At 41.7% G+C, this 24,564-nt stretch overlaps 1 protein-coding gene across 5 annotated transcripts in view; it reads left to right on the forward strand.

The window, feature by feature from the left end:
• The window catches only part of CPNE4 (copine 4), a 389,988-nt gene extending 367,204 nt beyond the window's left edge, over positions 1-22,784 (forward strand). For all 5 annotated transcript variants that reach the window (XM_081072347.1, XM_081072344.1, XM_081072345.1 and 2 more), the window contains exons 11-16: positions 170-303; positions 8,864-8,918; positions 10,812-10,863; positions 12,971-13,104; positions 16,319-16,555; positions 22,353-22,784. In XM_081072347.1, the coding sequence (XP_080928473.1) occupies positions 170-303; positions 8,864-8,918; positions 10,812-10,863; positions 12,971-13,104; positions 16,319-16,555; positions 22,353-22,487 (747 nt within the window). In that variant the 3' untranslated portion in view covers positions 22,488-22,784. The remainder of the gene's footprint in view (positions 1-169; positions 304-8,863; positions 8,919-10,811; positions 10,864-12,970; positions 13,105-16,318; positions 16,556-22,352) is intronic.
• The last annotated feature ends 1,780 nt before the right edge of the window (positions 22,785-24,564 follow it).

Raw genomic sequence — 24,564 nt, forward strand, 5'->3', positions numbered from 1 at the left:
ATAACTAGTTTTTAAGGTTAATTAATTTCTTCTCTAACTTTCCTTATTGGCAGGGTATGTAATACGCTGCTTTGTTTCCATCTCATGCCACGTCTTTCTCATGACTGATCACAAGTCCTACGAGATGCATTCACTTTAAATGCACCCATTCTCCTATTCTCTCTTCCAGGTAGCTATAGATTTCACTGCCTCAAATGGGGATCCCAGGAACAGCTGTTCCCTGCATTACATCCACCCATACCAACCCAACGAGTACCTGAAGGCCTTGGTGGCTGTGGGGGAGATTTGCCAAGACTATGACAGGTACGAGACTTTCCGTCGGCTCAGGCCTTATCATTTCTATGTGGGTTCCAGTCATGCCTGGCTAATCCTTGGCAGGAGAATGGAAATTAAGTCTAGCAATTCATCATGCAGACGCTCATGCAGGAACAGAATGAAACCTTGCCCCAAACGTTTTCACCTCTCCTCACCTAGAGAAACTGAGTTTGTGCCATGTTCACTTTAGTCACACACACACACACACACACACACACACACACACACACACACACACAATCCTTTTTCAGCTTTCTTCTCTTAATTGAATTAAGACCACTAGATAGCAGTTTTGGTTCCAAAAGTTGTAGTATGTGCCTTGCTGCTCAAAGTTTGGTCCATAAACTAGCAGCATAGCTTCACCTGGGAACTTAGAATCTCAAGCCCCATTTCAGACCTACTGAATCAGAGTCTGCATTTTAATAAGATTTCCAGATGATTTGTGTATACGTTAGAGTTTGAGAAGCACTGGCTTATTGGACATTATTGTAACTAATCCTCGTATTAACCCTTATGTAGTAGCTATTACTTAACAGAAAAGGAAAACTATGCAGGGAGGTTACGTGATCTGTGTAGTCACACAGCCAGAGGCAGGACTTGAATCCAGATCTATCTCATTCCATAGTTTAAGCTCATCATCTCTGTATTTCACTGGCCTCAAAAGCTATTGGTAACTTTAGCAAAGGGTATGTGTCTGCCCATGTGGGTGCCCATGCAAGTGTGTGTGTGTGTGTGTGTGTGTGTGTAGAAAACACGACGTTGAGATCAGATCAGTATTATATTTTTTTTCACTTGATGGGAAATATTGACCTTTCCCACTAAGAGAATTCCCTGTAAGAAGGGATTTACATAAATTACAGTAAACTGAATTTATTCTGTGTTTCCAGTATTTTCAGATTGAGGTGAAGTTGTTCATGTGTTTGTTCAAGAAGGCTTTTTGAGGTAGAACCACTGTAAATATAAATATCGGTAAATCCCAGTTGACTCCCTGGTGTGACTATGAAACAGGCCTAGTTGGTAATGAGCAGCAACTAATTGTCCTTTTCAATAAGAAAATAAAGACAGAGACTCTGTCCTCCAGTTTCAGAGAAATTTTGGGGAATACATGATTTCTGTTGTTTCAAGTTTCATAATTGGTGATAAGCCTATTTAAAAAAAAGAAAAAACAACTCTTACCCCAGGAACCATAGAGAATGACACAACCTAGAGACCAGAATGTGCAGAGAAACCAACAGGACAGGTCATGGGAAAGGTCCCATTAGGGTCCTTCCTACTGGTGAGTCTCTGGATTCAGCGTGGATTTGCCAGTAACTCAGATGGGTGTGAGGGTAGTTGGGGAATGAATGGACCGGTCCAGTGAAATCAGAGCTTTAAACATTGCTGACACTTCCCCTCCTCTACATTTAGAACAGAGGGCAATAGCATTTTACACCACCTTGGCTAAGTAACACTTCTTACACATAACCTTGAGATATTGACTGTAAAAATAACTTGAATTTCAGCTCTGATTTCCTTAGGCCCAACTACAGGAAGGACTCCTAAAGAGGTTTATCTCATAATGAGATTTCTACCAAAAAGAGGAAAGACTGACAAATTGCATTTCACTCTCAGAAACTTCTCCAAATATACCCAAAACACCAAAACAGTAATTCTTTCTCTCTCTCTCTCTCTCTCCCTCTCTCTCTCTCTCTCTCTCTCTCTCTCTCTCTCTCTCTTTCACACACACAAACACACACACGATTAATCTAGTCTAATAATGAGTATTTAAAAAACAAGGAAGGGAGGAAATAACTTCAGAAAATTAATAACTTTTAAATTCTTGAAATGCTTATAAAAGAAATACAGTGGGTAAAAGCACTTAATACATGTGTCACGCCGTAGATGCTTAATAATAAAGTTGACTCTGATTCTGCGGGGGGGGGAAGGCTGTACACTAATGAATTCCAGAGAGAAGATTGGTGGGTTGTCAGGAATTAAGATCCTGACACCCAGCGCCCTCTCCAAGGTGCTGCAGCAGATTCCTGGATGGTCTGGAACAAGCTGCTAAACCTCTTTGTTTCTTGATTACCTCACATCCCAGATGTGGAGGCTATAATCAGAGTGACCTGTTCATCTTTTAGAGCTGTTCTCCCTTTACAATGTGAGCCAGGCAAAGTCTGGGGAGCATATTGTATTCCCTCAAAAATATAGATTCAGTGCAAAAATAAGATGCGACACCTTAGTGGTGACGTGAAAAATCACGTAAATGCTTCTTTTAAAAACATTAATAGGATAATACTGAAGTTATCAGTCCCCACTGGCCAAGTAAATCAGGTTTTTTCAGCTCAGTAGATCATATATTTATAATATCAATACATATATGTGTATATATATGGCAGCAGAGCATTAAAATAGACAAATACCTGAGGAAGAAAAGGGGGATTGAAAAGCCTGGGCGCTCTTTTAAAAGACTCCCTAGAAGAATGTAATGCAAGCTGCTTGTTTGAAAACTGACAAGGTGCCGCAGTTTCTCTTTTGTGTGGGTGGATAGACAATAGACAGGCAGAGTCAGGAAATTTCTAGTCGGGGCTTTGGAATTAATTTATTCTTGCATCAAAGTCAGTGAGGTTGATGCTCAAAAAGAAACAGTTGAATAAAAACTGACAGAAGGCGTCGTTCCCCCTCCTGCAGCGACGTGGAGGTTTTGAATCCCCATGAGCCCAAGAAATTCCTCCCAGGCTCTGACAGCCAAGGGATTTCTTTCTGCCTTGTACAGCCATTGCTAACAGGTCATTATGAGGTGATCCCTGAAGTAGAACAGCTTGAGAGACATGGGAAGCTCTTCTCAGGGTGGCCCTGAGGGGAAGCTCTCCTAAGATATCTGGTCCTGAAGCCCAGAATGCAATCCTGCCAGCCTGTTCTATCTCTGCACCACCACTCATTCTCTCCCCTTTGACTTCCTGAGCTTCTGCATGCACGTGTGCGTGCTTGCACACACACACACACACACACACGCTCGCACACACATACATGCACCCCCACACACACCCATACGCGCACACACTTATATATCCCCAGCTGGTTGTAGAACTGCCCAGCTCCTGTAAATATCCTGGTAGTCTCAGGCTGCTCAAGGCCAAGGTTATATCCATGCCTTGGGCCCATAGAGATATACCTCTGACCACCTGCAATGTCCTCTAATAAAAAGGCTCTTCTATCTGCAATCAAGAGACTATACAGTTACTGAATACATTGCTTGGAAGTGCAGATTGTCATTTTATAGATGTGACCGCCCCAGAATGAGATGAGGATGTCGGAAATTGAGGCAGGCGCCTTCCTCCATGGTGTGCATGATACAGTACTAGGAGGCAACGTTAGACTTGAAGCCCCATCTGACAGGTATTTTCGAGTGCAGAGGATTGGGGTAGAAATCAGAGGCAGGTTCATACCACAGTGCTACCTTTTCCACGCTAACAAAACCAGTCAATGGTTCGAAACCTTGGCTGCATACTAGAACTATTTAGGAAGCTTTAAAATATGCTGATGCCTGACCCCCACTCCGGGGACTCTGCTTTAATTAGGCTGGTCTCTATCCTGGGGAATCAGGAGTTTTAATTCTAATGAATATCCAGTGTTGAGACCCAGAGTTCAATCAGGAGAGACGGATCAGATGGAATGGCTAAGGACCTATGTAGTACCTAGGAGGTGCTGTGAAGACAGAGAAATTAATAAAGTACAGTTTTCCCTCAGGTGGTTCACAGTCTCAAGGCAGAGAAAGGCATGTAAATAAATCACAGCCCAGCATGGCCAGGGCCGCTTTGCTCTGTGTAAGAATGGGGACCACATGAGGAGGACAGGATTAACTCTTTCCTTTGTGGGAAGAGAGCTTGTCAGGGAGGACCTCCTGGTTGGTAAATTCTGTTAATTCTGTCCTTCGTTGTTTTCAGAACAATGGATGGACTTATCCTTGTTTTTCCGAGTCCTTAGACCAGACCAGCCTGCTAGGAAGGGCAGAGTCAACAGGGGTGATAGAAAGAACATGGGGTCCTGGTGACGGGTGGATCTGAGTTTAAACCCCAGCTCTGTTACCTCTATTCTCTTCAGGTTTACCTTCCCTGGGCGTTGGTTTCCTTGATTGCAAATTGAAGATTTATCTAACTTCCCTTGCGGAGCAGTGTAAGGATTAGATATAAAGTGACTACTAGCTAGCACTGGTTCTGCCTGTTGTGAATGCTCGATAAATAATAGAGGTTATTATCTTTAAATTGAGGTTATTATCTTTTTAAAAAGTAAACTGTACAGAACAGGGGAAAGAACTACTGTGTCAGATATAAAGGTCATTTTGGACAATGATCTTTAAAAAAAATTTTGGCTCATATACCCCTAAAAAGAATTTTATAAAAATGTATAACTTTCACGCATTTTTACTTTAAAATCTAATGTTGTCCATCATGAGTTTAAATAGTGACAAAGAATGAAAATTCCAGTGTATTGTAAATGTGAACATCTAAAAACAAAACTCTTACACAACTTTTGTGAATGCATCCAGGAGAATCTAAATGCCGTAGCTATTTGATACTCATTATCACCCATTTAAAAAAATGCATGAACCAGCTTTTTATTTTGAGTTGAGAATTTTCATTGGTTTTTCTTTTTTATGAACTCTTATTTCCATTTCCTTCCCCTACAGGATTTCATCATATTGTATCTTTAAATTTTGGGTTTGAAATTCTTTTATTCACTGATGATCATTGTATCATACATTTCTACAATAAAAATATGAATATAAAATTTAAATTTTCTAATTTCTAAAATTTCCTGGGATGAAAAGATTTAAAGTATTTTAAAAATATCTTCTAGTTGTATTTTAATTATAATTGTTATTAATGGAAAATTGATCAAAAGAGCGTAAACATGTTAGAAATTTCAGTGCCTAGTTATTGCCTATGAAAAATAAAAACTCTTAATGAAATAGATAGTGGTTTTTTTTTCTTATTAGTTTACATATCTGTAGATGGATGCTACCTATTTCTAGATTGGGGGAGTCTAGCATCAATTCTAACTCAATTTTTTGTTTTTATCAATGTAAATACTAAGAAAACTTGTTATAAATAAGTATATCGTAATGGAAAGAGTTTGACTAGAAGTTTTATTCATTTCTTTCAGTTCTAAGTCATTTATAAAAAAACCATCGAATGATCTATTGTCAAAATGTATTTTTAATGATCTACCAGCTGACATTAGAACTTCTTACAATTTTTTTAAAGCAAAAATTGGCAACTACCTGACTGGCAAAAGGATTTGTTTCGTAGTGAGTCATTCAGGTTTAGAATTGTCCCTTTATTTTCTGCTAGTGAGTTTTTACACCCTGGAGCAATGCATCACTGTGGTTAATATTCAGAATGTATAAAGGAGAAGAGTAATTGTGAAAGGAAAGGTGTGAGTGGAGAATATGTCTCTCCATCACAGGTATTCCCAGAAAGTCAATTTCAGCAAAGAACACATAAGGAAGTAGAGAAACTGAATACTGTTTTCCTTAAAAAAAGAGGAAAAAAAAAAAAGCCATGCTCTCATATCCATGGAAGGGCTTTGTATTTCCACATTTCCATGTACCCCAGTTTTCAGACTACTGTTTTAGAGAACAATCTTTATTAAATGTCTTGATGTTCAGAAACACCATTTTGCTCTGAGTTCATCTCCCATTTCCTTGTGAATGCAGTAATGCGTCTTTACTTTTATTATTCTCTTGCTTTATCTCAAAGCCTTCCATAAGGGAGCGTAAAAATACTGGTTGTAAATGAATCTTCCCTCAGGAGCTCATTTGACCATGGTCATTCCCTAAGAAGTTGAGGACAGTATGCTCATTAACGCTGAATACCATTGGATCTTTTGCTGTATTTTATTTTATTCCAATAGTAAGAAATATTGCCTTTTCCAATGTGGTGATATCCCCCTGAATTTTCCAGATTGGCAGGTTCCACCAATTATTTCCCAATAGTTGCTAAATGGCCCCTTTACTCAGTGCACTGAGTGGATCCAATCTCAAGTTCTTTGACGTGTTGGCTTACTGATACTTGCTTGTGTGCTCAACTTGCCTTTTCTTGCCTCTTACATAATGAGACTCCTCTCTGCCTAGTTTTACTTTTAATTAGGAAAAGTGATGTTAAATTCACTGTGCTTAGGCTTCAATTTTTTTTTTTAGTATGTTTATTAGCTAGAGTCTTTGTGGTGGCTAACTTCAGAGAACTGTTGCCATCCTGACGCATTAATTATTTCTCTTGTAGATGAGACATTTTTCCTCCCTACTCTTCACACTCAGTTCCATAACAGTGTGTCATGCTCAGCAAACTTCAAATTCCCATGACTGACATAGAAGGTATCAAGGAATGTCATTAAGACTGGAACACTGGTTTGGTGATTAGAAATGGATGGAATATTAGATCTCAACCCTCCTATAGTCATCAAAGAAGAAAATAAAGTAAAGGGTGGGGCACCTCCTAGGTTTCTCTGTTTTGACTTCTGAGCTGTCTCTGATTTGGAAACCACCCAGCCTCCATCCAGGAAAGCTTTCTTCCAGACTTAACTAGACAGTACCTCTGAAATCCTCCTTGCAGATTCCTTCCCACACTTGCTCTCCCTTGTGGTTAAGGAGGCATTGCTGAGGCAAAGTATGTCAGTATTTCCAAGGACCAGAAATATTTTTTCTCAAGGCTGTGGCTAATCCTTTATGAACTGTTGTGATTTTCTATTTATCAGCGTGAATACATTTTCTAATACATGTTAGATGCAATCTACCACAAAGCCCATATCTACACAACAGTGAAGAAAAGGGGGAGCTGGTGATTTTTCTGGAGAATTTAGACTTTGATTTCAAAGAATTCTGGCTTTCTTGTGTCTCCGAACCCCTACTGCAAATTTGGTCAAAGTGGCTATGTTTTGGTGAAGTATTATCAAAGCCGTTATTGGCTATGAATGACCTCTAAATCAGTCAGATGGTGATGGGTGAGAATCTGGCTTTGCTGCTTTGACTTTTCAGTCAGTCTGGGAGGGATTCCCTTTTGCTTACGGAGACATCAGGGACAGTGAGCTCTAATCTGAACTTTCTTTTCTCCTTGACTAATTCTGCAAAGAACTGAGAAATGTAGGAATTGTTCCAAGAACAAACCTCAGTTGTGTTTTTAATGGAACAGAAAGTAAAAGGTAGATGGCGTGACAAGGCCGTGTCATCTGACAAGAGCAACATTCCAGAGCCCCACTGCGACAATTCCAACAGCACAAAATGTGCTTGTTGTCTCGTCTTGTTTGTTGTCTCGTCAGGGAACCCTGTTGCTGGAAGTGCCAGAAGGAAATCACATTTAATGCTGTATGTAATAATTGAATTATAATGGTATAATAGAAAAGACATGGGCTTTGGAATCATACAATCCTCCCTAGGAAATACCTTGGGCTTTGTGAGACTTTCTTAGCCTGTCTGAGACTCGGTTTATTTATCTGTAAAATGGAAATAATAAGTAGGTGAAACTTCAGGGGTTGCTTGAGAATTAAATAAGTATGTATGTCACCTAGCATAGTGCCTGGCATATTGTATGTGCCAATAAATGTTAATTGTTCTCCTCCTCTTCCTCTCACTATGCAGTAAAGTTAGAATTAAGATACAACACATGTAAATGAATAAACAAAGAGAGAAACTTCAACATGCATAAGAGAAACCAAGCCAAAGGACATATATTTGACTCTCCTATGCTTTCACAAGAATTTTTCCTTCTTTATATACACGTTGCCACATCGTAATGATTCAATTCATGGGTTATCTAATAATTAAATATTTATTGAGCACACACTCTATGGTAAGTATCATCCTGAATGTAGTGGCAAAAGGCAATCTGGGGCAGGAAATCATTGAAGATATAAAGATATTAAAACAGCGTCCCTTTGAATTCAGGAGACAAGAAAAAACATGTGAATAATTTATCGCTGTTTATATGAGATAAAGTAGTGGATACAATGAGTCCTGTAGATAGAACCAAGCTCTGTCAATTAGCCAGCCTTCCAAGCATTCCATTGCTTTTTAATATCCCCTTGGATTCAGGCTTATCTGGATTTGAACCCTGGCTCTAACTAGCAGCATGATCTTGGACAAGTCACTTTACCTCCCAAAGCATTTTCCCATTTGTAAAATGGGAATAATAATCTCTCCCCACAAGGATTTTAAAAGATAATATATATGAACGATCCTAACACAATCAACCATAAGAGTTACCTTAATTCATGATCATTTTTCAAAAGACACAATATTAGGGTGGGGGAGGTGAGGCAGTCCTGAGGCCATTTTATTCCTTGGTATCAAATCTAGCAAACAGTTAAGGGAAGGAGTTGCAGACTAATGACTGTAATGAACTCTGGGGATTATTTCTTGATTTTAATTAGCCAGCCTATTGCTATCCCCTATTACCACAGATAATTAAGAAGCATGAGTCAGCACACCTAGTGAGGTAATGCAGGTTCATGTTTTTCTTCCTCATTAGATGATAAATGAAGCGACGTTTTGTGTGTGTTTTTTTAATTTCAGTGACAAAATGTTCCCAGCCTTTGGCTTTGGTGCCAGGATACCCCCAGAGTACACGGTGAGTGAGTAGATATGCTTTGCTGTTGCCAAAGAATAACTTGGGTTTCTTTCACAGGAGTCTCACTCTTTGGGGCCCTTGATATAACTATGTAAATAGGGTCCAAAGACTCAGAAATGTTCTTCAGAACCAGCGAGATGAGGTCCCTAGAGCCTGTCTTTTGCTGAAGCCCAGTCTCCTGGTATTCTGGATGGGTCTTCTGAAAGGTCTAAATGAAGAGCTTCATTATTTAATGCTCCATATTTAGCGGTCTTCTGGTCTCAGCCTGGCCCAGCAGGACCGAAGACACCTTGTTCCAGGCCTTCCTTTTCTCATCCATGACATCTACCTGGTTCCCTCTGGCATAACTTATCCTTCTTGCTGTTTTCTGAAGCCCTCATGCTCCCCTGATCCCCTGGCTCTGCCCTGCCTGTCAGCTAACTTATTCTTTCTGCTGCCCTCACATCTCCTCATTCTGTTCCCCCCAAAACCACTCCAATGCCCCTTTTCATGCCTGATTTCCCCTCTGCCCTAGACAGGCACTGATGGTCTCAGTAGCTCAGGTATCCCCAGCAAGCTAATGAGGTCACCACAATTTATTTATTTAGGATAAAATCTCAGAGTTTACCTTGAAAATGAGCCACAGGCACCTCTGTCTTAGTTTGCACTCTCCTGGAAATAGACCCTGAAACAAGGGTTTGGATGCAAGTCGTTTATTTGAGAGGGGGAGGAAACCTCAATAGAGAGTGGGGAAGTGGGAGGAAGGCAACATAGGGTATCCTAACAAGTCAGTTACCACTGTGGACAGTGGAGCTTAATCCTGCTGGGGACCCTGGGAGATAACATAGACACACACAGACCCCCAGGGATATGACAGTTGGGAGTATTGATACTCCATCTCTTGTCAGCCACTGAGGAAGAGCTGCTCCCAAGGGACATTAATTCCCCAACACTTTTAGCCTGTCACTTGGGAAGGCAAAGCAAGCTCTGGAGGCCCAAGGAAAACTAAAGGCAAATAAAGCAGGTAAGACAGTAGGAAGTCAGCTAACTTGCCTAGAAGTGCTAAGGGCCAGGGATCTGGGCTAAGCACCAACTGGCATCTGCTCTGACCTCCCGCTAAGAAAAGAGGGGACTTTTCACACAGTGACCTATTTTCTAACCCCCAGCAAAGTCAGGGATTGGAAAGAACCTTTGAGATGGAAGTCTCTGTAAAATCCCAAATGATCCACCAATGTCCAGATGCCAGGACACCCCTCTTGTTTGATCAGATTTTAGAAAGAAAGAAATAAACATGTAATTTGACCTTGTGAGAGGTCCTGCCAGGTAGAGGAATCCGTGGTGGAAAATTGCAAGATATATTACTTTATGACTTTTCCAAAAGTAGAGTAGAATCAATCTTACCTGTACATATGTGAAAATCCTGCTGTCCTGAAATTCCACGTACTATGTTAGAATAAGCCTTAAATGTCAACAGCTTAGCTGGAGCTGTTATAACCATCACCATATTGAGCAGACATGGTGATCAATCATCATTTTTGTATCACTGGATCCAAGTAGAGCTCAGCCAAATCTAAGCCTTTAGTCTGTGGCCACTTCTTTATGGAAGCTATTTGGTGTTAAATTTTTTTCTGAACTCTTTTCTTAGATTTTTTTTTAAATGGTCATTATTCTCCCCTCCTACCAGCATTTATCTGATTCTAGAAAAATTTCCTGTCACCTCAGCTCCACAGGAAACTTAGAATTCATCCTCCATCTCAGATTGATTGTGTGACAGCTTAAAATGGTTCCTGCTGCTTAACACATAATGAATGTAATGGGCATTTGTTTGCAAACTCTTAAACCCTGGTGCCTCCTTACTGGATTTAAAATTGTAATTCTCTGTTCTTCCTTTTTTAAATTTTAATTTGTGTCTAGGTCTCTCATGACTTCGCAATCAACTTTAATGAAGACAACCCAGAATGTGCAGGTAAATCACAATGTGAAAGAAAATCAGTGTCTCACAGCCCTTCTGTTTGCACCTTTCCCATCTTAGTTTCTCTTCTTGGATGCAGTATATCAGTATATTATGATTGTCCACAGCAGAGAAGCAGGCTGTCTGGATCCAAAAAGACCATGCTACTCCAAAGGCGACACAGAGCCATAATGACAGAGCAGAAAAATAAGAGCTGGAAAAGACAGAATGCAAAAGAGGTCTTGAGCTTACAGCAAGAATGTTGATCCCAATTCTGGATTCCTCTGGCCAAAAACCATGGGGGGAAGTTCGCCTGATGGGCACTGATGATATCCCTCTTTCCGCTTTCCAAGTTTTCACCAACTATTTATTTTTTACAATTTCCTCTCTGTGAAGGTATAAGTGGGGGTGTAAGGGGAGGAGATGGAAATCATTTGACACTTTCAGGATGGTGGCAAAGGATACGGCCTCAGTGACTTCAAACAAGAAGTTTCATGGTTTTGTGCCAGAACGAGCCTTTTCAAAGGCTTTGGTCTGTGTGCCATTATTTCCTGCTAGAAGTTCCCCCAATACAATTCCACAAAATAATGGTGATGGTAACTATGATGATAAATTTTATCCTAGAATTATTTTTCCTGCTTTCTAAATAGCAAACAGAGCCAAGTATGTCTGTTGCTATGAAGATTGTAAGATCTTTTTACAGTAGGGTAGGTAGACATGTCCGTCTGTCTCTCCTTCTTGTCAAGGAGGAAGGGGGCTGAACCAGTGTTAATTGAGAACCAGTAGGGTGTGTAAAGCATTCAGCAGTTTCTTTCACCAATTTGTCACTTAATGTCCAAGAAAATGACATCAATATCATTGGGTCTGTGCATAATAACCTCTGAGACCTGATCTCCATTCTGCCGTTATTCCCTCTCATGATCCCTTACGGTTTAGACTTTATTACGGTTTAGACTTCACTCATCCCTAACCACCCCCATTCTTAAACTATAAGAATTTCTATTCACCAAAGCAGAATGAAATACATACCCAGTGTTCACCTGTTTCAAACTCGTAGAATTCATCGGCCTGATACTTTTGAAAGAGAAATACAACTTGCTTATCTTAAGCAAGAGGCAAAAACTCAAGAGCCAAAAAAGAAAAAAAAGAGCTTCTGTTCAGTATCACTTACCTTCAGAACCACGCTGCATCATGATATGACATCTGTCTTTAGAATGGCAGGCTTTGGGACAGGGCAAAGAGGGTGCAGCATTTTTAGTGACGTTGGAAGCATGGGTATAAGAATAGAGCCGACAGAACTTGCTTATCCAAAGTACCCAAGAGCTGGTCTGCAATGCATGTTAAGGATGGAGAATCATCTCAGGGGGCGCTTGTGTGGATCCCTCCGGCTAGAAATAGGACCAGTGTGCTGTTTCAGGATAGAAAGGGAGAGGCGGATAACCTGAAGCAGTAGAAGGCAAGAGGTAACTTGGGCATAGACACTAAGAGAAGCCATTTGAAGAAAAATCATTAGTCATGGGACTCTTATTGTGAGATCATGATTATAACATAAAATGTGCCGTCAAGGCTCATACAATTCTAGGAGAAGCTACACAGTCAGGGCTGCCCTTACAGCAGAGCCCCACCCTTTACTACTTCCTTGGCTTGTGTGGCCTCAGGACGGAAGCCCCCCTTTCATGAGAGATAGACCATGGTGCTGACTGTCACTCATCTGCGCTACAATCCTCAGCAGAGGATATGTCAGCCATTTTGCTCTTCCATCACCCACTCGGTGAACAAGCTGGATGTGCCCATCCTGCCTCAAGATCTTTAAGGAGTAGGTCACGATTCCTGCCCACAGGACTTTACCATGCCCTTAACTTCTATAGGTGGCCCGGGGTGGGGTATACTACAGTAGAGGCAACAAAGCGGTGGGAAAACTGAAGGAGCATTAGCGCTGACTTGCTTGGCTAGTGGCTGAGAGTACAGCCCTTAGAGCCAGACAGTATTTTTTTTCTTATCTTACAAACATAAATGTGATGTTGAGGACTCTTTGGGGGAATTTAATGCTTTATCTACGTGTATTATGTTTGATCACAAATATATTGGAGGGGTCCATTGATCTTTGCCAATGTCACCTTAGGAATTCAAGGTGTGGTGGAAGCCTATCAGAACTGCCTTCCTAAGCTCCAACTCTATGGTCCCACCAACATTGCCCCCATCATTCAGAAGGTTGCCAAATCAGCATCAGAGGAGACTAACACCAAGGAGGCATCGGTAAGGAGGGGGCAGTTCACCTGCTAATGGGAAGTTTCCCTTTCTCACCTGGATATTGGCCACAGTACCCATCCCACTCTGGTGATAAATTCCAGCATGGCTACTTGTGTGAGTTTGGACAAGTGACGTGACCTTCCCCTATCCTCAGTCTGCTCATCTGAAAAATAAGGTTAATCATACCCATCACTGGGGTTATTGTGAGGCTTAAAGATGACATATCTCAGGTGCTTGCAACAGAGGAGACATTCAACAATGGAAGTTACTATATTCACTGCAGTATATCTCATGCCCATATTATGTTCCCGAGAAGAAAAAAAAAAGTCCAAAAATAAACTTGTTTTCCAGTGTACCCATACTGCAGATGGAGGTGATGCAAAACAGAAGTAAAACAATGAATGATACTACCCTCTAGTGGTCAGGTGCAGCAACACAAAACATCATAGCAAAGATTTGTTTTACGGTCTCTTCGTGGTTTTCTTAAAAATGCAAACCAAGGCTACAAGGCCAAATGGAATTTGTTGCTTTCCCTAATCTTTTAGAGTTAAATATATTATCATAGTAACTTCTATGTATCATTTGTAATTATATCAATATATTTCTTTTTAAGCTTTATGACTTTTTTTCAGATTTAGTAGACTATTATTGTCCGAATTTTTTTCTGACTTTATCCTGGGCTCCTGGGTATTGCTGGGTATTATCCTGGGTATTGCATTAGCATAAAGAAAATGATATACTACTCCCTCATCTTCTTACATCACCTCATCTTGTGCACGGGTACTTGTGCTCTACCTATGTTCTCAGCCTTCCTCCTGTTACAATAGATGGAGAATCATGTGCATAGATAATGCCAACCTCTTCTCTTATGTACTAGAGCACATCCTCTCTCAATTATCCAAAGACATTGACCCAGCAGCTATATTCCCTCTCCCCTTATCTGTCTTTTCCTTTTCTATTGAAGACTCATTCCCTTTAGCAAATAAAGCATCCTATAATATCTTCTATTTAAGTTAAAAATCTGTCTCTTGACACTCCTGTAGCCTTTAGCTACCGTCCCTTATTTTACTTTCCTTTAGAGCAGGGGTATCCAAACTTTTTTCAACGTTTTTTACCAAGGGCCGTATGCGGTAAAATATACAAACAGCCGGGCCATTCACTCGAAGTGAAGTACGGATTGCCTCACCTGGTTTATTTAAGTAAACTAAATATATTTTTGGAATTTGCTATGGGTCAATTAAAAATGGATTGCGGGCCGCAGTTGGCCCGCGGGCCATAGTTTGGACACACCTGCTTTAGAGCAAAATTCAGTGAAAGAGTTGCGTATACTCACTGTCTCCATCTCTCTTCCCATTGGTTTCTTCAACCATGTCAGGCAGGCTTTCCTCCCCAACATTCCTCTGAAAACTATACTTTTCAAAGTCAACAGTATCTCCATCTTGCCAAACCCACAGAGGACTTGGACCAAATTTGAATCCTCCCAGATGCAAGATTTGGGGGTAAGGGTTGGACAGAATCAATATTTCATTGTATTTTTTAACTTTTTTATCATCAGAACATTAAACTCAAATTCTTCAAATGATACTACCTTGCTCAGAAAACCAACATATACAACAGATTTTAAGAAAACAGAGTGTTCTTGCTAAATCTCAGCTAAGAGATATGGTCCAAATTTGTCTGTTCTCCATTACTCCCTTCATCCCCAAGAGCACCCAAGGCATACCCCAGGCTCCCTGGTACCCAAATTGAAAACAGAAATCATCTCAGCCCCTCTGAGGTACCAGGACCTACAAGATTAAAATGAGAACAGGGCTGCCATAGGTCCGGATTCAGGCCTCATATAAGCTACGTAACATGAGTTTTGAGCTATCATTCACTCCCCCAAGGACAGGTGGTCTGCTCTGTAAGGGCAGGTCAGGAAACAGTACAGGAAGCATCTAATCCAATATCCCCCAATAAATGACTCCTATAGGGCAGGAGCAATGAATCTTTTCCCCAGAAGTTTCTCCTGTTCTTTAAACATGTGGTCCAGGACTCCTTGTCATTACTGATTGTGAAGGGTCCTAACCTTAACATATTAGGCAGTTGTACCCAGGAGTTTCTGGCTGTAGGATTGTCTCCTCAATTTTGTAGACCTCTTCTAGACAGGAAAAAAAAAAATAAAGTCCCCTCCTTATCTAAATAGGACCTCACATACATTCAAAGACTATAATTCATCTGTGAGCATTTTCCTAGCCTGGCTTTGGAAGCAACTGTTACTGCTAGCTTAATTGGAAATTTCCATCAGCATTTCAATCCAACAGTCTGTAGCCTATTACCTCTAGCTACATTAAACCTGGATCACATTGTAAAATTCTGACAATCTCTTCAGATCCGGGGTTCTTAACCTTTTTTGTTCACAGCTGGGGAAGTCCATGGACCTCTTCTCAGAAGTGTTTTTTTACTGGGTCTTATGTAAATTTTTGCCCCAAAAGACGCATTAGAGCTGATGGTACGGCTAGGTCTTGTTTTCGGGAAAACATGGTACTAAGTCTTCAAAATCCAGTGTGTATTTTATACTTACATCATCTTAATTTGGATGCTAAATTATCGTCACAAATACTTGGTCTTTATTTAGATTGACGTAGGCGAGTTGTTCAAACATACGTAAAAAGCTTCGAGTAACTGAACGGGATATCCATTTTTAAAGTTAAATTCATTAAAATGAAATAAAACGAAAAATTCAGTTCCTTCATTGCTCTAGCCACATTTCAAGGGCTTAGCAGTCCCATGGAGCTGGTGGCTATTGTAGTGGGCAGTGCAGCTTTAAGCTCTTAAAAATCTCCAAATTAAAAGGACCATACAAACGATCTAGTCCCACCCCTCTTTTGAGAGATGAAGCTGAGACTCAGAGGAGTTCAGGGATCTTCCCAGGATCTCAGAGAATGAGGCTTTGAAGCCAGTCCTCCCAACTCCTCTCTGCGGCTGTCTACCACATCGTGCTTCGTCACTGTCACTAAGGTGATTCTTAGAGTTAGCCTGCAATCACTGTGCTTGCCTTTAAGCCCCATTCATCACTACCTTACATCTTGAAGCGCTGTCTGCACAGGCACTCAAAAAACGTGTGTCACCCCTATTGCTGTAGTCAGTGTTTACTGAAGCCGCCCTGGTGCATAACCTATTGTCTTTGTCTCCCCCACTTCTCTGTCCCCATCGTCACCTGGCATCCGGTTGATGGCAGCAATACTTCATCCTGTTGATCCTGACCGACGGCGTCATCACAGACATGGCCGACACCCGGGAGGCCATCGTCCACGCCTCCCACCTCCCCATGTCTGTCATCATCGTGGGCGTGGGCAATGCTGACTTCAGTGACATGCAGATGCTGGATGGGGATGATGGGATTCTGAGGTCGCCCAAAGGAGAGCCTGTCCTTCGAGACATTGTCCAGTTCGTGCCCTTCAGGAACTTCAAACACGTATGCATATCTCGGGGGCTGCTCATGGGCGAGCAGAACCAAAACCAGCTCACTCTCTACATGTTCCCACCAATCTGTAGAGAGGCAGCACCAGCTTTCCCTGCCGAGACAAGGCCATCTTACACACAGAATATGCAGAGCTTGACTCTTTAGAGATAAAAAATGTAGCTTGAATTATAGATGAGGAGTCATGCCAATTATGGTAGCCAACATTTCACTGGCACTTGTACCCATCTCTAGTGCCCTCAGGGCTGCCAGGTACAGGTGGGCAAGTTGTTCCCTGCCTAAGGGTGCCTGGCCAATGTGGTCAGAAGAAGTTGAAATTCAGCCTGGGTTCTGTGTATCAAGCTATGTGCCCTGGCAGAGGCCCATGTTTGCCTTGGCAAACTATATTTTCAAACTGATAGAAACTTAAGTCCTCTATAAATACGTAGTAAGCAGCATCAAAGATTGATTTAACTCGTTAAGGAGGGAGTCAGTAAGATGACAAAGCTAGTTTAAAGGAGGATATAAAATAGTAGATTATGGTTAATGGGGAAAATGCTGGAGGAAATTTGCTAAGGCTGATTCAAAACTGGTTAATGACCAAAAGTGTTAAAAAAATAAGTAGACTTTGGATTACCTTCTCCACTGGACAGAAATCTTCTCAGTTTCCTATAAGTTAACATCTAGCTTAATAGCCTTGGGCTCTAATCAATAATAAATAATAAGTCAAGCAGTGTTATATTCCCTGATGACCCCAAAGCAGGCGCGTTAGACAATGCTCCAGTGTGACATCAGGAAGTACTCAGTAACAATTTCTTTTTTTGGATAATTATTAACTCCACAGAGGAAGAGGCACCTTTAAATTTTTGACAGCACCCCGTGCCTATGGGACTGCAGTTGCCCAGAGGGACACCTTCTCTGATTTATACAAAGGCTCCCTTGGGGCTGATGGTGGCCCTGAAGAACCCTTCGGAGCCTCCCCCAGATGTGTCTGGATGTCCCTGTGGATAACATGGGTTGTCACAGACAGTCCTCTGTGATCTTTTGTTCCATGCCCCTTGCAAAGAGCAGAGCAACCCCCAGCCCCTGCTCCCACTGCAGCCTGCCCTCTGTGCCACTAGTGGTGCCAACAATACCACTCCCACTGGCTGGTAACTGAACTTGAGCTGCCCCCACAGGAGGGAATCTCCAGAATCCTCGGTGCCCTGAAGCAACTCTGCAGTCCCCCTGGAAATCCTCTCCTTTCCACACTGCAGTGACGCTGTCACCTGGACCATTAATGCAGTGAAGTCTCTGTCCCCATGTCTCAAGGGTCCCTGCTGGAAACATCTTTTGCTTCTACTAAAGCCCCTCAGTCCTCAGGCCTGAGGTTGGTTATTTAGGGTCCTGGAGAGGAGGGGACAATCAGTATGCCATCCACTCTGAGCTTTCCCTCCTGATGCTTTTTTGAAGAAGCCTTTCTCCTCAAGCCAAAAACCCTCATTCAAATGAATCCCTGACATTGTCCTAGCCAGTTTATCAGGTATGTCCAGGCACATCAGAAACCCAATTTGGGTCCTACACTGGGTAAGGTAACTAGAGGGGGTAGAAGGATGGATGGGTCATTGTTTACATAGGTAAGTCCCAGCAGACATGAGAGCCTTTGGCCTGTGCTTCTCATAAATTACCATTTGTTCTGCTGCCTACTTGGGACAGGCTTTCAAGCCAACATTCAAGTAAATCGCAAGCCCAGTGGCCTCCACTGAAGCCAAGATCTCATGACCCGCCAGGACCTTGTAGGGAAGTTCCTGTTCCGGGGCTCCTTGAATGATGAGGTCTTGCTCATAACGACCACCACACAATTACTATTCTCCTCTGAAGGATGGCTGCAGTGTAATTAGAATCATTAAAAGAGCACCAATCAATTCTTGACTACCGAGTTGAGGGCAAAGGGAGTTCCAAGTAAGAGCAACAACACCCAACCCCGCTATGAGGGGGGCAGTGAGCATGGATGAGTGTGACTTGCTACCGTAGCCCATCTTCCACTTGCCCAAGGAGGAGGTTTCCAAGTGAAACCACTCATTAGATGAAAGAGGCTTACCAAATCCTCGGAGTGGCTGCACGTGGATAGCAAGTAGTGTCCCTACATGGAAGGATGTGCTAGGGCAGGCTGAACACACTGCAGTTGTGTTCATCAATGAAGCTACCTACTTGCCTGATGTCCAATGTGGGAAGAGGGGTGTTCTTCCAGATTTTCATGTCCTGCCCATTTTGTCAGCCAGACAGAAGTTGCCACCGCAGTCACTGACCACCTCTCATAACTTTGCCTGAGTGAAGAGGGGTCAAAGAGCTCACTCCCTAGGAGATCCATGCACTTCCCCCAAACCACGCTTTCCCTACCGCCTACACACACACACACACACACACACACACTCTACACATACATGCGTACATACACACACATACACACACATCTGTGTGCTAAAATAATGCCACTGAGCCATGCAAGCTTCCAACCTCTCCCCCAGACCTCCTCTTCCTCAAACACTCATGAAGTGCCTATTGAGTTCAAGGCATGTGGTAGGAGTGGGACCACAGTGAGATGATAAAGCCATGAGTCCAGGCTTCAAGGAATTTACTGGACAATTGCACAGTTGGGACATAGGTGTCAGCAGAAAAGTCCTATACGGAGCAATCTGTGGGTGGTTGGAAAGGGCTGAGATGTTGCTACAGGACTTCAGAGCAGAGAGAAGTAGCCATGAGGAAAGACTTACAGCTTGAGGACAAAGCCTTGGTAAGGGGGGCATCAGCAACAGGGAAGAGCCCTTATCAGGTTCCCCACTCACCATCTCTCTGCTACACGGTCTCCAGCTGCTCTCTGGACGACTAAAGCAGAACACCAGGAGCATATCATCCACCTGATCTTCATGGACTTCAAAGTAGATTTTGAAAACCATTTCATTATCCAGACTAATCTACACTGAATTCAATAAGCCATAAATAAAATGAAAGGTGAGGAACTGATACATTGCATATTAGCCCATAACCCATGAGTCATCTCTCTTCTCTGGTCTGCATGATACCTGAGCTCTGAAATGGACAGGGCACAGGCTCTGAGCTGTGTGACTCTGGGCAAGTTAATTAACCTCTCTGTGCCGCAGACTTTCATCTGTACAATAAGACAAATGATGACACACACATTGGAAGATTAAAGATGATGTCTATATAACGGTTAACACAGTGGCTGATCCCTGTAGGTGGTTAATAAATACATCTGTTCTTACCAGCTGATTTCATAATTTTGGCCTTTTCCTAACCAACAAATGCCCTCCAAACCCTAGTTGCTCACCAGGAACACCAGCACAGGTATGCAAAGGGGTGGGAGAATTACTTAGAAATTGTGCTGTCCGGTGTAGTAGCAAATAGCCACATGCAGCTATCTAAATTTAAATTTATTAAAATTAGATAAAATAAAAAATCAGATTTTCAGTTGCACTAGCCACATTTCAAGGATTCATTAACTACATGTGTCTAGTGGCTACCCTTATTGGACAGCACAGATATAGAATATTTCCATCATTACAGCATGTTCTACTTGGCAGCACTCCTTAGGAAAGATTTTGTCTCCAAATAACAGCAAATCCATCCATTCATTACATGAGTGATTCTTAACCAAAGGTGACTTTGCTTCCCAGGAGACATTTGGCAATGTCTGGAGACATTTTTGATGGTGAGAGTTGTGGAGTGCCTAACTTGAATCTAGTGGGTAGAGGCCTGGGATTTTGGTAAACAACCTACACAGGTTGTTTAGACAGGACAGTCCCCCACACAAAAATGTATCTAACCCAAAATAGCAAGAATTCCAAACTGATAAACCCTGGATTACATAGGTACAAATATATTTTTCTCACGTAGCTACAAGTTAGGGTTGAGAGGCTGCTGACATTTGTTTTTTTCAGTGATTCAATCATGTCAGGGTCATCAAGTGGTGATTCCCTTTGCTAATCCCTCAAAATGATGAAATGGTTGCCACAGCTCCACGAATCATAGTCTAGTCCAAGGAAAAGATGAAGAGGAAAGGAACACAGAGCCAGCGATGTCTGTCGCCTTTAACCAGAAAAGAAAAACTTTCTAAGAAGCATCCTCCAGGAAACTTCCACTTATGTCTCAAAGGATCAAATTGGGTCCCATGAATATCCCTAAATGCAAGAGTGGCTGGGAAATCAAGTGTTTGGCTGTCTAATCTTTATATGAGAATGGCCAGATAAAAGGGATGGGAATGATTTTTGTATCTACCCCCATGTTCCCCATAGATCATGATCTGTGTGTATACAACTCTGAGCAGTGAGTTATACTATAAAAGAGCATTTGTGGATGGCCAATGTCCAATATGCTATCACATCTTCAAAATATGAAGGATCGCTTTAGAATAACTCCTCACAGTGTTTTCATAGCGTTAAGCTGTGTTTTCTTATTTTCGCCTCCTAAAAACTCTGTGAGATGCAGTGAATTCTTATTCTTTCCTATTTTGTCTTTGAGAATACCAGGACTTAGCAAAGTTGAATGGCTGAGTGACAAGCCACATAGAAAGGAAAGAGCTAGAAACTAAGTCATCTGGCATTTAGTCCACCCTCTTTCCTTCGGGATCTCTCCTAAGGAATCTCAAACACTTGTTAACAGCTCAGTCTATTGCAAGGTTTCAAACTCTTCAGGGTTTATAATGAGGGTTGGGCAATTTTGCTTTCCCAGGTGTTGAGCTATTAGTACTGAATACCAGAGCCAGAATTCAGCTGTGCCTGACTCTGGAGTCCCTGCAGGATATCAGCCTCCACCTTCCTCTGCCTCAGATCACACAGTGGGGCCATAATGCTGATAGAATAAATGCTACATTAATTAGCATGGTGGTATTCTAGACCCTCCATCACCTGGCCTCAAGTTCATTTTCCAACTGAATGTCCCACCAATCCTGCATCCCCAGCGTGTGTGCGCGCGCGCGCGCGCACACACACACACACACACACACACACACACACACACACACACACACACTGCAGCCCCATCAGATGATTCAGTGTCCCTAGAATGATCAAATGCCAGTCCTCTCCTTCTCTACATTTTAAAATGTACCCAACTTAAATGTTACCTCCTCTTGGAAGCCTGCTGATTTTCCTCCCAGATGATTTAATGTCTTTATTTACTGTGGTCTGGTCACCTAGTGTCCGTGACTCTGGAGCAGTGCTTCTCAAATTTCATACGCATAGGACTCACATGGGCATTGAGTTAAAATGCAAATTACCATTCAGTAGCCCTGGGATATGTCTAATATTCCGCTTTTCTAATAAGCTCCCCTGTGATGTGAGGCTGCTGGTCTGTAGCACGTAGCATGTTCTACGTCATAGCAAGATGTATTTTGGACACACCAGATTCCTCTCACAGGATTATAACTTCCCTAATAGCAGGAATCATAGACCCGATAGACCCACAGTGCCTTGAACAAAAGTAAGTGTCTGGAATTGAATGTAAATCAGAAACAGAACTGCCAGACAATTCATTCTGCCATCCAACTTTCACCTATATTCAGATGTGAATAGTTTTGTATTTTGAGACAGGCATGAAAAAATCTAATTAGAAAATTAATGGCTCATTTTCCAACAATCTGACAACTCTTGCTTGGAGCAGAACCTCAAGAAATAATGAATGAATGAATGAATGAATGAATGAATGAATGAATGAGAGTAACTGCTCAGAATGGGACTCAAGTCTTTTAGCCTGATTCTTGATCAGATTCCTTTGGCCAGGTGCCAAAGTCACGGTGATTTCTTCTTCCCTGCAGGCATCTCCAGCTGCCCTGGCAAAGAGCGTGTTGGCTGAAGTCCCAAACCAAGTTGTGGACTATTACAATGGCAAAGGGATTAAGCCGAAATGTTCATCAGAAATGTATGAGTCTTCCAGGACACTAGCACCGTGAATTCCACACACTTTTACAGAGTTCTGAAATACTATTCCTGCTAATATTTAATACTTCTACTACTCCAGTACTTAAAAAACAAAACAAAACAAAAAAACACATACATATTTAAAAATAGCACGTTTTGGTGATTTTTAACTAACTGACAATTTTTTTGCATGTGTAGCCCTAACGCCTGGATCTGTTAAGCCCTTGTATTGTTAAAGACTTTTTACAAAGAAACACAAATAATTATAACATACTCTTTACAGCATGTCGCCTTGAAATAAAATGGTATCTGTATCCATTTTTTATACAGGTTTGTTGAAATTTTGCTAAATTTCTTATTATCTTTACACTGTAAAGCATTTTGAAACATTTATTGAATGTTGATAGCCAAAACATATTTGGTTTTATCTGCTGCAGGATGAGAGACTTTTCAAAATGGCAGATGCATGGACTGTATTTTGCATGTTTAAAATAAAAAATTTAAAAAAAAAAACACCCACACTGTTTTTGCAGTTGTTATCTATAATTCATCCCTGCTGAGAATGGTCTCTCTACTGAAGAAGAGGTTTATCCATCTAGAGTCTTCTTGACTTGGGTCTGGCGCACTTAGCCCAGCACCTCTCATACTTTACTGTGTACACAAATCACCTGAGGATCTTATTAAAATTCAGACTGTGATGCAATAGGTCTGCATGGGCCCAAGATTCTGCAGCTCTGACAAGGTCCCAGGTGATGCCAAAGCATTCCTCAGTCCACACTAAGAGCACCGAGGTTCTAGACGTTAGGGTGTAATCATAGAGACTGTCCAAAACAGGGCAGCACATAGTCCGCTTGAGAATGGCACCTCCTCCAAGCCAGCAGCACAAAGGTCCTGCCTGTCTCCGAGGTGGGGATAGAAAGTAATGAGACTGATTCCAGAAGCTACACATCCCAAATCAGTCTCACTGCTTTATAATCACACCTCTCCCTTAAACAGACAAGGGACTGCTCTTCCTGGCTGGCCCCTCACTTCTTAACAGGAGGCATCTCACACCTTGCATGAATGGTTCCATGTGGATGTCAGTCCGTAGGAAGGACCTCCAAAAGTCTTCAGAACCACAACAGTGGACATCCATGGCCAATGGCCGTGCAGAGTGGCTCTCCAGAAATGTGGCCCACCATGTTGATTTTTAAGCTTAATGTGGGGCTTTTTCTGCCTCTTTTTATCACTCCTGAGAGAAAACTCTATCAGAAGAAATGCCTGGAATCATTGTTTTAGGTGGAAGTGTTTTGTTTCGATATAAACTGGCCAATCTTGAATGGGAAGAATGAATGTTTCATGTGTATAATCTTACAGAGAAATTGACAAGTATTTGCAGGCATAAGAGGCATGAGATGGAACTTACTTTTTGGTCAGAGGGATGGGGAAATAGATCATAGGGCAAAATAGTTCTGTTTTTTGTTGAGGGGGGGAAGTATTAACAACCAAATCAAACGCCTTGCATAACTTTCAATGTTATAATTATAGATCCTAACTTTGCAAATACATGTCAGCCAAATGCACAACATTTTGGGAATGATGGTAAAAATGTATGACTGAAAAAAATCATATTTAAACTGTATTGTTTTATGAATAAATTGGGTACTTAAGAAGTTTTTCTGAGAGTTATAGTCTTGTTTCTCTTCTCAAGGCATTTTCTTAGCAGTGATTTATTTCATGTAGGTGACATGGACTCAGATTAGGACTGGCTCTTTCACAGTCCCATAGAAACCTGGATCATTGTTTTGAACAAGCAATGAATTAAAATATTTAGGATCTGTCCTGCAGAAATGTATGGTGGCTGTTTCTAGCCCCAAACCAGGACACGAGTTTCCTTGTCTGTGTGCCTGGAACATAGTAAGCACTCAATAGATGTTTAATAAATAAAGAGATGACTGATCGAATGAATGAATGAATGAATGAATGAATGAATGAATGAAGAGACTTGTTAATGTGCTTCATGATCGACCTGAAATCCCTCATAGATTTAAAGGTGGATTGAGTGGCTGTGGCTATCAATCAAAACAATGTATCACGTCATCTTCAAATCTCTCTGGAGACCTATTACAT

This window comes from Rhinolophus hipposideros (assembly GCF_964194185.1).
Source record: "Rhinolophus hipposideros genome assembly, chromosome: 14".
Lineage (NCBI taxonomy): Eukaryota > Metazoa > Chordata > Mammalia > Chiroptera > Rhinolophidae > Rhinolophus > Rhinolophus hipposideros.